The sequence below is a fragment of the Drosophila erecta genome, unplaced genomic scaffold (genome assembly GCF_003286155.1).
Source record: "Drosophila erecta strain 14021-0224.00,06,07 unplaced genomic scaffold, DereRS2 tig00000092-arrow-pilon, whole genome shotgun sequence".
Lineage (NCBI taxonomy): Eukaryota > Metazoa > Arthropoda > Insecta > Diptera > Drosophilidae > Drosophila > Drosophila erecta.
Genome location: NW_020825207.1, coordinates 1962393 through 1979157, shown reverse-complemented (window position 1 = coordinate 1979157; position 16765 = coordinate 1962393). Strand labels below are relative to the sequence as shown.

Below are 16765 nucleotides of genomic sequence, written 5' to 3'. Positions count from 1 at the left end.
CAATGCAATTAAGAGTTATTGCTTGTGGGCCTGATAATGTATCTAAAATGTTACAATGGTAGTGCTACTTTTGTTGCCTGAGATGAATCAGTGAAGTATATTACGTATATCTACTTTCTCCGAGTGTTTCCCTTGTCAACAAAAGCAGCACAATACCGAAAAAGCTGCGAATAGCTACAAAACTCGGAAAAAAGCTGCAGATACCAGCACGCAACGCTCTCCGTTGGCAGCTGATTTGCCTTCCACTTACTCGGCGTTTACTTAGCAAAGTCCTTTTTTAAAGGCTGTTCTAAAATTCAACAGCTATTCCAGGCGCGGACTTCGCCGGAACGGATTTGGGGCAAACAACAAAGTGGCAGCGATGTAAAGCCGTAGAAAGCTGCAGCAAGGGCATGAAACGATGGCTACACGTGTCTGGGCTCAAATTTCATTGAGATTCGCTTAAGCAGATTTGATTTTCACTACCTAGGGGCCTCCAGTGGTTTTCCAATTTATCCGCATTGGTCAATCGCTGACTGGGCTTGCATAATGTGCGAGACATCTACTTAATCCTCCTTTCGGAAATTTAATTACGGAGGCGGCATGTTTGCATTTATCCACTTGTGTACATTGAAAACAGCAACGTGTATTTAAATCAAGACTACACTTTTAAAGTGGATTTTGCATTTCGCCAGCGTGGCTGTTCGCGCAGTGTATTTGTGCTGTCTGTGGATGTGTGTTTCATTTAATTATTATTTTGACTAAGACCTTAATTCATTTGACCATTTACACAAGCCTCGTAAATGTAATTAAAATCAAGTGACAACGCCATATTCGAGTGTCTCGACTATCAGATGCCCTTTACTCTGCCACTAAATCCAAACCTACTCAGCTAGAGATCCTAGTCAATAATAATATACGCTCAACATACCCTATAATATACCCTCTAAACCCACCATTACTGGACATAATTATCAAAACCAAAAATATGGTAAGGAATGGGAATGGCCAAGTATTCTGGGACTTAAGCCCTTATTTTCCCAAACTTTAGGGACTGAACTTCAGAATGTGTGAGCTTAAAACTTATGTCTTTTCAAAGCCCTATCAAATCGGCTTAAATCAGATTTACTCTGGAAAGTTATTAATTATGTACGGGGCACGAGTTCGAGCATTCCCTAAATCCGCTCGAAGGATGCCTTTTGCTCGAAGGGAAAGAGGTAAGCATTTGCAACTTGTCTGTATACTTTTGGGCGCTGTAGTTCTTTCGCGCCAACTTTCAAGCAAATACCTTGGTATTTGAGTTGGTCAGTGGACATGCAACCAATTAACTAAGGACAACTGTGTTCGCAGCTCATTTCGCAAAGCCCCGTGGGCAATCAATCTAATTGAACGAGCCAAGGGCAGGCGGACCAATTAAAAAGGCCACGAAATGGGTTGAAAGTTGATCTTTCAGTGGGCGCCGCTTGACACGCCCGATTGTTCAACAATTTAGATGTTTTTTTAATCCACCGACTCGCCCGCAAAATCGCATTAAATTAGTTATGATTGTGGCGTGTTAAACACTAATTAAACTCGCCTCGTTGTGCGCTGCGGCCAAAGCAAATCAATTATTTAGGCCGTTTTAAATGCAGGCTTCGTCCAGATTGACGGCTGCTAAAGTCACGCCCACTCATTAATGGGTATAGACGGCTCGATCTGCCCAATTGCACTCCTTTGAGCCGCAATTAGAGGTCAGCAAGGTAGGAGGTTATTTGCTCTCCAGCTTTGATTGAGTGCCCTCGGTCAAATTATCGTTTATGGATTTTGTGTGGAGATGGCAGAGAAATATCGCAGGAACACGGGATTACTTATGCTAAAAGTTGGAATTTAATACTTACTGAAAATATTACAGCGAATAAAGATTTTTAGTGCACTTCCCATAGATTTAGTGATGCTCAAAGACACATCTTCCATCTCCATCCTAGTACCAAAGATATTTGACCGCTGGGAATACTCCTTTGGCGGTCAGTGTAAGAAACGAATGACAGAATAATTGCCATCGAATGCCAAAGTTGAGTTACAATCCAGTCCAACCAGTCCACTCTGCGCCTTTTTCCGCTGTCCCTGCAGATGATTTGTGCCTTTCCCTCGCCACTTTTCTTTTCCATTATTATTTTTTGTTTTAGCCAGGGCCAGGGCCAGAGGCAGCAGGTGCTTTGAGCCGGGTTCCTTTGCCTGGCTGTGATTGAAGCGCTTGCAAATGGCAACAATTGCGGCAGTTCTCTAAATAACAAATGGCCTGGTTTTATGGCCCGCCTCCCTGGACGCTTCCCTGGAACTTGTTTGGCCAAGTGTCGTTTCCAAGTTTTCCTCTAGTTTTCCTCTAGTTTCCCCGTTACTTCCCGTTCTGGCTCTGGTTGAGCGGTAAGGCCTGCCTGCCCGGTTGTCCTGTAAAAGTGAATTATGGCGACAGTTGTCAGCGGAACTTTTAAGCTGCCAGCGCAGAGACAAAGGCAAGGATGCGTCTGCAATCGGCTGGGGAGATGGAGTTTGGCATTGCGAAACTTCTGCCACCGCGGGCATCGTATCATTTGTCAGCGCTGCAACTTCCCCCTGCCCCCCTGCCCGCGCGCCAATTGAAGCTCCGACTTGAGCAACAGTCAAGTGTCAAGGTTGGCGGCTGAATGCTGAAAGCCGCATGCAGACTTTGGGGCAAGGACGCGCTCGCGAAAATGGTCCTCTTAAATTGTCATCTGTGTGACCCGCACAGCCCACCTCCTCCGTCGTCCTGGTCCAAAGGACAATGCCACGGATTCTGGTGGCGCGCAGTGAAGACAAGCATTTCACCGTCACTTGACTGACAAGTCGTGCGTGTGGGCGTGGGCGTGGGCGTGGCTGCTGCCCCACATGCCCCAACTTTCGCCCAGCCACACCCCATTTTCTCTCGGTTATTTCAGCATGGGGCATGCTGCGTATGCGTTTGCCAGGGGATGTTATGCGAGCAATGAAGTGAAACTATTGGGCTTGGGAAAAACATATGAAGACAGATATGCCCAAGATGGAAAAATGATATTTCAGATAATGAGCGAACCGACGAGCACACACATCAAGCATAATAACACGAATGCTGTATAATAAAAGAAAAGCAATGTGCGACGACATGGCACAGAAAATCAAAATCAACATTGCGCGAATTTAGCTAGAACTGATACATTTTTCCATGTGCAAATAATTGTCAAATGATCCACATGCACGAGGCAAGCAGACGCAACGTCTTGGCAAAATCCGAATTTATAACAGAGATACCTTCAGGTCGAATCCCGAGGAGCAGCTCCTAAAACACCTCCTCTTCATATACGTGGCCATATGTGTGCGCTTGTGCTCAAGTACTGACACACACACACACACACACACAGAGGCGGTGGCGATGGCGTTGTAAGGATACGAGTATCCTTTCGCCGTGCTGCTTGTATTATTTAATGACGCCATTGTCGTCAGCCCAGAACGGTGTGTTGTGGGCCAAGTTGATGCGTTGATTGCCGGCTCACTTGTTCGTCGCTTTTATTAATTTACGAGCTGCGATAAAGCGAAACCAAATGAAAGTGACCCTTGGCGGGGTGCTGCCTTCGATCGAGATAGAAGTGCATAAACCGAAAGTTGTGTAACAGATGGAGATACATGGCCATGGGGAGGCACTCCCTGCCTGTTGCCCCGGCACGTGTGCGTCAGTCGCCCACGAGTTGCGCTCCTTCCACCAGACAGGCGCTGCACGGCGAAGGTCCTTGGAGATTGATTGACACGGACAGGAAATTAAAACAGGTTTGCCGCGAACACGGCTTTAAGTTTATGCATTTTCGGCGCACCAAGTCGGCTGAACGCTGCTTTAACGGATAGCTGGCAATCCGAGCGACGACGAGGCAGACCATTAACGAAATTGGATTTGATTACTTATACATGAGCGAGCATCGAGAAGCAACTCTCGGCGATCGGCCACAAAAAGAACGATGTCATAAATCACATTACACCATAAAATAGCACAACAGAGCACTGAAAACACTGGGCCACTGGCGGTGCGCCAGTTTCTGAGTGAGAGGAAGTGTTATTGATGAGCATTTAACATTTGTTGTTTCCGCACAGTGGCTTTAAACTTTTCGCCGGGCTGGCGTCATCCGGGTATCCTTACGATGGGTTATACCCGCATCCACTCCGGTCGATAATTTAGTTAATAGTTTTAGTGCGATTCAGATTTTGGCAACGCCAGCGATTCCAGGCGGCCCTTCGATAGAGATTCGCTGCCTTCGGGGAGCTGGGGCAAATGGGATTTGGGGCATCTACGCTTGACGAGGCCTGCTGATGATTTGCCTTTCCGACTGGTCTGTTTGGTCAATAAAAGGGCAACGTCATGTTTTATATTGGCTCTCATGCTGTGGAGGCTCATAAATTAGGGCAGATTCCATTTGACTGAGCTTTGTGCCTGCCTTTCACTACTTACTTTTTATTTATTTTATATTTATACTTTATGCGCTCCTTATTTTTTCAGTCGAGCCAAGTCCTTGCGGCAATTTATGGCTACACAGTGCGTCCATTAGGAGCGGCTTAAAGGCCCAACTTTCAGCGCAGTCCATTAACAATGGAAATAAGTTAAAGCCGCGTTCCACATGGCGTATGCGTAATGTGGCATTTCCTTTGCATCGCCTTCCACAGCTGGCTAGACAAAGTCTGGCCGCTGAATTTATTGACCTGCCACTGTGGCAAGGTCATCCTTTGGCTTTTTCCAATATTGAGCCATGAATAAGTGGCCAATATTTTGGCTTCCATCAACAATTGGCTGCTGCTGTTTGCAGAGACTAACTTCTGACCAACTCGTTGAATAATTTTGAATATTTTAAGTTCAGCGCCATTATGAAAGTAATTTTCGAAAGCCCAATTAACTTAAGCCCCGCGAAGGGTTGTGTTCATATTCAAAATACGTTTCGCCAAAATCAAAACACATAATTAGCATAAGCGCCGCATAAGTCGCTCCAGGATGGGTTTTTTTATTTCGATTGCATGGCAATTCTGGACTGAAAAACTCTAAACCTAATGTTTTGGCAATTCAGATTTCGTGAGGGAGTGCGCAAAGTTTGGCTTGCCATGCCTGAGCACATAATTCAGGCTATAAATTACCCTGGAAATAAACACTTTCTCCGATTCGCAGGTGTATACTCATGCCCTGTAAGCCGGGATTAGGACAACAGCTCCATTTTGTTGGGGCGCGTTTGCCAGTACATCCTGGCTGCCATAGCCCCCAGCATCTGGAGCACGTCTGGGTTCCCCGGGAGTCTGTTACCGGGCAATTTATGCCCGCACGTATAAATAGAATTGATTTTGCCTAAGCATCGCGTATATTTTACCTGCACAGGTGATTTAATGTCTGGCGACATAATCTGCCATTTGGCACTCGCTTCCCAACCATCACGTACGTTGGCTGGCATCCTTATCCCCGTGCCTTAAAGCTGCGTGCAAATCCGAATTCATTTTCCGGGGATTCCATTATGTGCGCTGGGCCTGGATAAACAAAGAGGAGCACACCACCTCCACCTCCACCTCCACATCCACCTCCAGAGCAAAACAATTATGCTCGAATATTACTTACTGGCACACGAATCGCTGCTGGCAGTTGGCAGCCTGTTCCGAATCTGATTAAAGGGAAATTAATCCCAGGGGCCTGCAAACTAATGCACTATTTACCGGGCTTTGTGCCGAGTTAATATTGAAATATGATTGTTGGCACTTGCAGGAGGTTGCAACTGCCGCTGCTTATGGCAAAGCCAACTGCTTCGATGAAGGAGTATTTAAGCAACAGAATGGCAAAATGGGTTGGTAAACAAGCTGCAAGCTCTTGGCAACTTTTTTAGCAAGTATTCAAGCGTATCAAACGGGAAACTTTGGCCCCATAACCTTTTGAAGAGCACGAGCACCGAGTACGCCGAACAAATTCGCCTAATTCAAAAACGTATGTAGGTGTTTGCACTGAATATTCGCAGCTGCAAAGTACACAAAACAACATCAAATAAATAAATAAATACTTCCGGACTTAGCTGGAACAAACCTCCGGTTGTGTCCACAAATAGAACCTAATGAAGGAAGCATTTCACCGCCCGACGAAAAAATACAAAAAAGAAAAACAGGAGTTGCTTGCGACTGCCTTGTGCAATTTTTATTTTCATAAATTCTGAAAGCATGTTTGCCAGCTCATAAAAACGCAGCGCACACGGCGTTTCCCACCCTGATTTTCCAGCTTGCCGGAAAAGCCGAGCAAGCCCAGGCCCAAGTGGCTCATAATCTCAGCAATTTGCCAGCGTTTTATGTGATTTTTGTAGCCACTCGTAGTACTAGTGGCTGGGAACTGGGAACACAGGCCAGATGAGCTCGACTGTGGGTTTACTGCATCATTTGCATGCAAATTGGGATAACACATCGGATGCTTCTCCATGTTGCATGTTGCATGTTGCATGTGCAGGCGCTGTTTGCGCCAGAAATTGAACTTATAATCCATCTCTTTGTCTGGCGCGCATTTATCAGCTTCTAATCAAAATCAATTAGAGTGCAGCCATATCATTTGGCTGCGATGCCATTTGGCTCCACCTCGCCGCTCCGCCTCGTTGATTGGCAACCCGGCAGGCAGCCAGAAAAAATTATCCAATTTAAAAGTCAAATGTCATTTTTTCGTATTCCTGGCACGCTGCCTCATGTTTGTCGCTGTGTTTGTGCTTGCGTTTGCGTTTGTTTTCCTTTTTATTTTGACGCCATTGCCGACACATAATGTGAATTACCTAACAAAGGTGGTCCTGTTGATGAGTTGACGACGGTGATGAAGCGGAGCGCAGGGCGCCACTTCCATTACGGCCTCCGGAATACCCTTTCCAAAGGATGCGGAAACCAGCACCAGAAGGTTGCTTTCTGTCCGGGCAGCAGGACGACTTTGTAGCTCTCAGGAGTTTATGCACTTGGATAAAGATTCTGGATGCAATATGCTTAATATGATCAAGAATGAATACTCAAGCAGTAGTCAAAGGGTATTCCCACTTCGGGAAGCCAGATCTTTGCGATTTCGCATCTTCTTTTGACGGGTTTGCTTCCGTTTCCGCTTCTTGTGCTATTTTGGCCAAAGACATTTCATTCTTTCCTTGCCAGCGACAGAAAAATTACCCGAATTTCATTTAACGCTCCAACTTTGTCACCAGGACCAACCAACAAGGACACTCGCACACACACTTCCCTGCTGCGTTGAGTTTGTTAATGTGTTTGCATAAATTTGCAGGAGTGCCAGGCAGGAAAGTGCTGAGAGTGGGATGTGCTTAGGTCCTGAGTGAATGGTTATGGAAAACCTGAGCAGCAACAAGGACATGGCGAAAGGTTTGGCTTTGGGGCCACACGGCAAGAAAGCAGAGGCGCAATAAAGTGGCAAGCGAAATCTGCAGCTCGTTTGATTTAAGACTTGTGAGACTGGAACTTCTATGCAGAGCTGGCTTGAAAGGATACAATTATCCAAAAAGGAAACATTAGTTTTGTTTCATAAATTCCTTGCTCGCCTTCGCACTGGGGTGATATTTGATCTGCATGTGGCAGGGCTGCCATTCGAGCGGACAATCCAATTCCTTTGGAGTCGACTGGCAAAGGACTGGCCGTGGGCATTAATCAGACTAAGCGCACCCGTGCTCCCAGTTGCAACTGCTCTGTGCTGGAAATTGGATTGTTAGTTTTGAAACAGTGTGGTCCACGTGTGGAGGTCGGGTTACCTGCATCACCAGCCACTCACCTGTGACGAGGGCTGGCTGCTGGAAAAGAGAGAGTTCAGCTGTCAACGGGTTCACAGCTGCCCGCATGCTGAGTTGGAGCTGGGTTGCTGGGTTGCTGGGTGTCACGGGTTAAGTGCATGGGAGTATCACCATTAACCCCCTGCAGTCCACTGTCCGTTTTCCGCCCGTTTGTCGTAATGCATTAGCCCTGTCCAACCAAAGTACGGACCGGACCCGGACCCGGACCCGGACCCGGAATCAAACAGTGCTCCTATTCCCCCGGCGGCTCCATTTCCTGTTGTCGCACAGCAAAGCCCCTGGCGAAAGAGCCCGACTTAGAGGTCCTTTGCTGGCTGGGGTTCCGTTTGACTTGCTGTGGCCTTTATGAATAATTGAAGCCAGCCAGCACCCTCGCACCCTCGCAGCCCAGGAGCGCGGACGTCAATTGTTTATTTATTGTTCGATTGGAATGGTCCCTGCACTGGCCAACCGCGGCACTTGCAAATGCAAAATTCATGGTCTCTTTCAGTGCTTTTGTCAGGGCAAAACTCGTAAACCATGTTTATGCGGGGTTAGAGATGGAAGGGAAATAAACTAGTGTGTATGGAAATAGAAGCCACTGTTCCGCATCTCAAGCACACATTTATCCACTTCAGAGCTTAAGCAATTTGATGCAAATCAGCACAAACTAAAGCCTAAGAACCCTCCATAAACTGTGGCCAAATCCGCACTAATCGTGCATAGTGGCGCATGATCCCCGGCTCAAAAGTGGAAGTCACACCTCCATGTGGTCGGAGTGGCAATTACTCTGCTGCTCTGCCATTATGTGCTCATCCAGCCTGTACACTGGATACGGGATGCTGGATCCTGCCCCACATCTCCACCCAGTCCATTGTGCTTGTTGTGTCTGTTGACGTTTGGTCTCGCCTCTGAGAAATTTTTATGGCTCATAAAATTTGAAATTAGAACTGCTGCTGCTTCCTGTGTCTGCTGTCTGAAATATATGGTGTTCTTGTAGTCTTGTACTTCTGTATTCCTGAACAGGAAATGTGCCTTTGTGCGGAGCATAAAATCGTAATGCTCTGCTCATCGCCTTTTGAGCGCACGGAAATCTGGACCCGCCATGTGGATTTTCTTTTCGGAATTAGTATTACATCTAAATGGCGTATAATTTGTTAGCGCCATAATATTTATGCGAGCTGTGGCCGCTCACATTTATTTATGTTCACTTCGCTGCCTCTTTTTTCCGCGGAATTTTCCCCAGTTGACAATCAAGCCCACTTCCTGCGAATCGCGTTTAATTTGCGTGCTACAGGCACTCGGCTGCCAGGCTGCCACAATGCCACAATGCAGCGGCCACGGGGCGTATGCGCAATCTACGCGTTTCCTTGCTCAACGACTCTCGGGAAAACAATCATATAGTTGTGTTGCTGTGCTGTTTTTCCGCCGCCTAGGTGCGGAAATTTTTAATTGCCGACCTAAAGCGAATTTGAGAGCTCGACTTTCTGTTGTAGCCAACAATCCAGTCCGGCAGCCCGATTACGCCAACTCGCTCCTCTGATTTTGGGCATAAAGTGCGCGACCTTCAGTTCTGTGGAAGGGAAAGTGCGCCACACAGAAATAACATTATTCAAAGAAAACATTTTCCTTGCTCTCGGAAAACGTAAAAGCAGTGAAGAGCACAAAGCAATGGGAAGCGTAGGGGAAAAATAAATAAAAGACCATGGCGAAATTCGTTTCCCAGGAGGATATCTCAGATTTTTAATAAGCATCTGCGGCTCACACGGAGCAAAAATGTGCTCAAACTATTGACTGATTGCATTGTAGTTTTGCCAGGAGCTCGTTAATAATTAAACCAATATTGCGAACATTTTAAGCCGCCTAAGCATCAGACTGACATATTTGAATAATTCATTAATTTGAATGGCTAAGTGGGCAAATACTATTTGAATATTTGATTCGAACAGTGTGCACGAGCATGGTGCTACCATTGATTTCGTTCTGTATACTTTGTCTATACCTCGTTGGTTGCTATAATTTCCCAACTCATCCCATCGAGCTCATCATCATTCATCGTATTGCTGAATGTCGGGCGCTAATCACTGGATTTTCTACTTCCGTTTCAGCGTTTCCCCGGAAAAGCGGAGCGGGGAAATGGGCGCCGGCGACCTGACCATCCGCCCAAATCAGCGGCGGGGCACGGTGCGGATGCGTGATGTACTCGTCCTGGCCTTTGACAACTGAATGAAATGAAAATGAAAATGGCCAAAGGTAGCTGAGCAACAGCAGCAGTTACTGCGAATCGATAACCGCAGCACACAAAGTGCTGATCAGCCAATCAAGGCGAGCAACTAAGCGATATAGGGGTGCACTCAAAGCGTGCCCAAAAAAAGGAAAGGATACAGAGCCCCGAGCCCCAGGATGCGGATGTGGATGCGGATGCCGCAGGCTGTGCAGCTGCTGTTTGCGATGGGCTTGTGGGCGATGCAAGGTCACGCGCAGTTGGATTCAGAGCCCGAGGCAGTCGGAGCAGTCGGAGCAGCTGGAGCAGCCGGAGCAGCCGGAACAGCAGGAGCAGCGGGTCCTGGACCCCCACCACCACGGAACCGCATCAAGGCGGAAGCCGATGCCCTGATGACGGGCGACAGCTTCAACATTCGCCACGGGCGCTCTCGGTCGCATTTCCTCCATGGCAGCGCAAACAGTAGCAACGCCATTGGGAGTGGCGGCGGGAGCACCCGCCTCCTCCTGATCCCGCCCACACAGCTGCCGGGCATGGGCGGCACCTCCCCGGCACCCGTCACGCACAAAATCCGCAAACTGCACAAGAAGAAAATCAACGAGAGCATACGCAAGAGTGTGGACAAAAGCCTGGGCCTCCGCCATCCGCCAAAGAACCACCGCAGCTTGGCCGAGGCCGAGCACCTGCAGGGTCGTCCCACCAGCGAGGACACCGAGGACACGGCTCTCAACGAGGTCATGCAGCTTGCGGATGAGATTGAGCTGGAGAGCTCGTACGTTACGGCGGCCCCAACAGGTGATCCGGATATTGGTGTTAAACAGGCGCGCCAATTTGTGCGTGATGAGGCCAATTACCAGGCGGATGATGAAGACACTATGGACGACGAGGAGCTCGATGAGGAGGAGCCTCCGGTGTCCACCACCGCCAAGCCCAAAATCGCCAGTACCCGCCTGCTGCCGGTGAACAGCACTTGGCAGCGAATGAGCACCATAACGCGGGACTCCCCCTCGGAATCGGATTACGATACCAATGCTCAGGACAACGAGGAGCAGGAGGAAGAGGGTCAGCCCTTTGGCAAGCTGCTGCCGCTAAACGAAAGCCTCAGCACCACCGAGTGGATGGACGATGGAGCCCAGCGGGAACCGGAGGCGGAGGCCAGATCCCAGGCGGCCAGCATGGAGGTGAAGCAGATCAGCTTCGACAGCGACAGCGATGGCGATGGCGACTCCGATTCGGAGGCTGGACTGGATACCTCCGAGGTCACCATGGACGACGGCTATCCGCCGGATGCGCAAGTCGATGACAAGACCAAGCAGCTGGTCATCGGCGATGTGGAGGAGGACTCCGGCGACAACATGGAGTCCAACCAGATAACCGCCGACGTGATCAACGCCCGGGACAGCAAGATCGATCTGGTGTCCAAGTTCCTGCAGTACATCGAGCAGCAGCACCTGATGGGCTCCAACTGCGTGGCAGGCACATCTCTCAATCTGGGCGAGGGCGTGGTCGACCGGTATGCCCAGGACCGGTTCCGGGTGGAGGCCGAGGTGGCCGTCAATCGCGCCAATATGCTGACCAGGTGAGTGGACGTCACGGACAAAGTTTTCCCAGTTACTCTGCTCACATCATATTCACATGCCAAACTTTTCCAATCGAAAGTTTTCCGCCAGACGGTTGGCGAATGCAAGTGGAAATGGAAATGGAAATGGATTCCGCACCAAACAGCTGTGGCCAAGAAAGTAGTGTTCCTGCCCTGAAGGTCATTTGAGGGTGAAGATAGCTGCAGAATAATTTACTTAGATAGATACTGGCATACTTGGATATTAGACGATTATGAGATTATGTGATTAGCAAAACGCAGGATCCAAGAAACCATGGTAGGATGAAAACCAATCCCGATTATATTTCTAATACTCCGCCATTTGTGGGCATTAGTTCAAGAAGCATTCTAGTCCGTATCAGCTTCAGCCCATGAAGCCCTCGAAAAAGTTATTAAGCCATATTCACTCCTAATTTATATGTCACCATACACTGTGGACTCGTCCTCCTCCGGAACTTCCACCGCCACGGACAGCAAGTCCTCCTCGGAGGGCGAGAAGTCGTTGGGTATGTGAAAGGTCTGGCGAATCTCCTCCGCCGTGTGGCCCTTGATCATGTTGGCCACCGTCATGCAGGCGGCGTTCAGCAGATTCCGCATGTCCAGGTAGTTGGCCGCCAGGATGAGCTCGAAGAGAGTGCCCTGATCCATGGCCAGGAACTCCGCGTCCCAGGCACTGATCTGCATCATGGGCCTGGCTACTGCTTCCCACTCGTTTTCCTCTGCATCATCCTCCCGATGGTGGTTGGCCCAAGCGAGCACCTTCTTCAGAATCGCCGAGTTCACATTGGGCAGCGGGATAAGTGTGTCGTTCTCCGCCTCCAGTGGACAATCCTCCAGCAGGGTTTTAATGGTGCTCGAGCATTTCGCAGTCTCGATGTCGGTGTCGAAAATTTTGCCATCGGAGGACTGCAGTTTGATGACTGGCATGGTCCTCTTTTTCCCCAGAAAGGGTGTTCCTTTAAAGTTTTACAACTTTTACACAAAACCAAAAAGTGTCAACTTGACAATTAAAAATTAAATAAAACAGATTTGTTATGAAAGCAAAATTTGTGATTCCATCATATTTGAACAAATGTCCATGGGATGAAGAAGCATTTATTAATAATTTAGAACAATTTGTTTGTTTGAATAAGAGGTGCAAAATCGATTAGTTGCAGAAAATACACAATTGTACGTTTATTACATATTTACGAGTATTGTTGTATTAGTTGATTGCCATTTAAAATGTTTGTATTTACCATGTTGCACAATAGACATTTCAATTTGTACTCAAATTTATTGCTGCTTGCTATTGCAGAAAAATATGAAATATTTAAGGCTCACTTTGGATACGGAGATAAAAACAAAGCAAGATAAAATGCAATAGTCGAGTTCCCCGACTGTAATATACCCATTACTCAGCTAATGGAAAAACGAGAAATCTAAAAACTTTCCGAAATGTGGAAAAAAGTAATAAATTTATAAATTTCAACGCAGCTTTTTAGAGAATTGCGCCAGAAACATTTAGAGGTATGCCACTTCAAAATCCGATTAAGATATGTCGAGTTATGGAGTTTAGAACTTTAGCCCTGGGACACTTTTTCACTTTTTGGATTTCTACAACATCAGAAAAATTACAAAATAAAAATGAAAAAAAATAAATTTTTAAATTTGAATGCAGATTTTTAGAGAATTGCGCCAGAAACATTTAGAGGTATGACACTTCAAAATCCGATTAAGATATGTTGAGTTATGGAGTTTAGAACTTTAGCCCTGGGACACTTTTTCACTTTTTGGATTTCTGCATCAGAAAAATTACAAAAAAAATGAAAAAAAATAAATTTTTAAATTTGAATGCAGATTTTTAGAGAATTGTGCCAGAAACATTTAGAGGTATGCCACTTCAAAATCCGATTAAGATATGTCGAGTTATGGAGTTTAGAACTTTAGCCCTGGGACACTTTTTCACTTTTTGGATTTCTGCATCAGAAAAATTACAAAAAAAATGAAAAAAAATAAATTTTTAAATTGTAATGCAGATTTTTAGAGAATTGCGCCAGAAACATTTAGAGGTATGCCACTTCAAAATCCGATTAAGATATGTCGAGTTATGGAGTTTAGAACTTTAGCCCTGGGACACTTTTTCACTTTTTGGATTTCTGCATCAGAAAAATTACAAAAAAAATGAAAAAAAATAAATTTTTAAATTGTAATGCAGATTTTTAGAGAATTGCGCCAGAAACATTTAGAGGTATGCCACTTCAAAATCCGATTAAGATATGTCGAGTTATGGAGTTTAGAACTTTAGCCCTGGGACACTTTTTCACTTTTTGGATTTCTACAACATAAATACATCAGAAAAATTACAAAAAAAATGAAAAAAAATAAATTTTTAAATTTGAATGCAGATTTTTAGAGAATTGCGCCAGAAACATTTAGAGGTATGCCACTTCAAAATCCGATTAAGATATGTCGAGTTATGGAGTTTAGAAATTTAGCCCTGGGACACTTTTTCACTTTTTGGATTTCTGCATCAGAAAAATTACAAAAAAAATGAAAAAAAATAAATTTTTAAATTTGAATGCAGATTTTTAGAGAATTGCGCCAGAAACATTTAGAGGTATGCCACTTCAAAATCCGATTAAGATATGTCGAGTTATGGAGTTTAGAACTTTAGCCCTGGGACACTTTTTCACTTTTTGGATTTCTGCATCAGAAAAATTACAAAAAAAATGAAAAAAAATAAATTTTTAAATTGGAATGCAGATTTTTAGAGAATTGCGCCAGAAACATTTAGAGGTATGCCACTTCAAAATCCGATTAAGATATGTCGAGTTATGGAGTTTAGAAATTTAGCCCTGGGACACTTTTTCACTTTTTGGATTTCTGCATCAGAAAAATTACAAAAAAAATGAAAAAAAAAAATTTTTTTAATTTGAATGCAGATTTTTAGAGAATTGCGCCAGAAACATTTAGAGGTATGCCACTTCAAAATCCGATTAAGATATGTCGAGTTATGGAGTTTAGAAATTTAGCCCTGGGACACTTTTTCACTTTTTGGATTTCTGCATCAGAAAAATTACAAAAAAAATGAAAAAAAAAAATTTTTTTAATTTGAATGCAGATTTTTAGAGAATTGCGCCAGAAACATTTAGAGGTATGCCACTTCAAAATCCGATTAAGATATGTCGAGTTATGGAGTTTAGAACTTTAGCCCTGGGACACTTTTTCACTTTTTGGATTTCTACAACATCATACATCAGAAAAATTACAAAAAAAATGAAAAAAAATAAATTTTTAAATTTGAATGCAGATTTTTAGAGAATGGCGCCAGAAACATTTAGAGGTATGCCACTTCAAAATCCGATTAAGATATGTCGAGTTATGGAGTTTAGAACTTTAGCCCTGGGACACTTTTTCACTTTTTGGATTTCTACAACATCATACATCAGAAAAATTACAAAAAAAATGAAAAAAAATAAATTTTTAAATTTGAATGCAGATTTTTAGAGAATTGCGCCAGAAACATTTAGAGGTATGCCACTTCAAAATCCGATTAAGATATGTCGAGTTATGGAGTTTAGAACTTTAGCCCTGGGACACTTTTTCATTTTTTTGGATTTCTACATCAGAAAAATTACAAAAAAAATGTAAAAAAATAAATTTCTAAATTGATCCTGATCCAGAATATATATTCTTTATATGGTCGGAAACGCTTCCTTCTGCTCTGTTATGTTACATGTCTGTTACAATGCCTGTTACTTTTCAACGAATCTAGTATACCCTTTTACTCTACGAGTAAAGGGTATAACTGGGGATTTGGGGTTCATTTTCCATTCAACATCGCTCATTGCTCGTGGTTCACTATTCAGCAGATACTTTCCATTTTCTGCTCATCTAGATTGGCCCGTGTCCTTTGTCAACAAGGAGCATAATGTGCTTTTCTTGTTGCGGTGGCATAGTTGGCTGAACTAACACCGCTTTCCCTGCGATTTTCCTTCGATTTTCCTGTCCGCCTGGCTGCGTGCAATTTTTTGATAAAAGTTCAATTACTTAGCGTGGCAGGCGTGCCGGGCAAAAAGCTTGCGCCATTCTTGTGGCCAAAAGAAAGGCCAGCTGGCGGAGGACATTGATTTACCTGGACGGCCAAAACGCTGGCAATTCATTTGGTTTTTCTTGGAATTTCCAGCTGTCCAAGCTGTCCAAGCTTTGCAAACTGAGCAAGCTGGCCAGTCTGATGTGTGTGTGCCTGGCTTACTCGTGTCCATTCCGCTTCCATCATCGATTTGGCAGTATATCGTGTATCAGGATAACCGCCCCAGTGACAATCCCAAGGACATGCCAATGTTTTTTGAGCTCTGCTTTTCTTCTGCAGCTCTCCAGCAGCCAGGCACAATAAACACAAAGTTTCATCAGATTTCGCATATCTGGGTATGAAGTCCGAGCTCCAAAGTTTCGGACTCCAAAGTCCTGTGTGCTGCGTCCTGTGTTCCAAAGTCCAAAGTCCAAAGTCCCAGTGTCCCAATGTCCTTGCCTGCATACACGCATCGTATGTGTCAATGCCGATGGGGATGTGCTCCATGCAGACATTAGACCTGGAATTTATGTCCTTCTGTTTTTCTTGAGTGTCTTTGTGGCAAATAGCAATAGAGAAATCAGCAAAAAAGCAAACTTTTTCTAACCAAAGGGAGGGCAAAGTGGGTGTGTGGCTTCGTGCAACAGGCCAACATTGGCCATTGGATATTGTCCAACCCACGACGGTCACCAAATTCCGATGACATAATTTTCCAGCTAGGATGACAAGTTTTTGCGCGCTGATTGAGCCAGGAAATCAAGGCCATTTGTTAGCGAAAAACTCATTTGTTAAAAGCCACAAAGAAAGGACGACAGGACTACAAGCCGATGAATCCAAGGAACAATCGCCGCTTGTCAATAAAACACACAAATAAACAATTAAGCCAAACGACGAGCAGCTTGACAAATTAAGTGACTGAGGGAAAAGGCCAAAGAGGCGAGGAAAATGGGAAAAGCGGACAATGTCGTAACTTGGCCTGGGGAGCAATAAAATGTCAAAGTCACACTGTCAATAAATTAAATCGCAAACGGCCACGGATCCGGCGAGGGATCAACATTATTGCATTTAGTGTCATATGCCAGGCATTTGTTTTCATTATTTGTACAATGGGAAATGTGACCGCTGGGACT

At 45.2% G+C, this 16765-nt stretch overlaps 2 protein-coding genes across 2 annotated transcripts in view; one reads left to right on the top strand and one right to left on the bottom strand.

The window, feature by feature from the left end:
* Nucleotides 1–10160: 10160 nt before the first annotated feature.
* Nucleotides 10161–16765, top strand: part of LOC6547796 — a 36549-nt gene continuing 29944 nt past the window's right edge. The window contains exon 1 of the mRNA XM_015157159.2: nt 10161–11560. Within this exon, the coding sequence (XP_015012645.1) occupies nt 10161–11560 (1400 nt within the window). The remainder of the gene's footprint in view (nt 11561–16765) is intronic.
* On the bottom strand, nt 11758–12588 carry LOC6547813 (S-phase kinase-associated protein 1). The gene has a single exon (XM_001976370.3). The coding sequence runs from the start codon at nt 12506–12508 to the stop codon at nt 11996–11998; it is 513 nt and encodes a 170-aa protein (XP_001976406.1). The 5' UTR covers nt 12509–12588; the 3' UTR covers nt 11758–11995.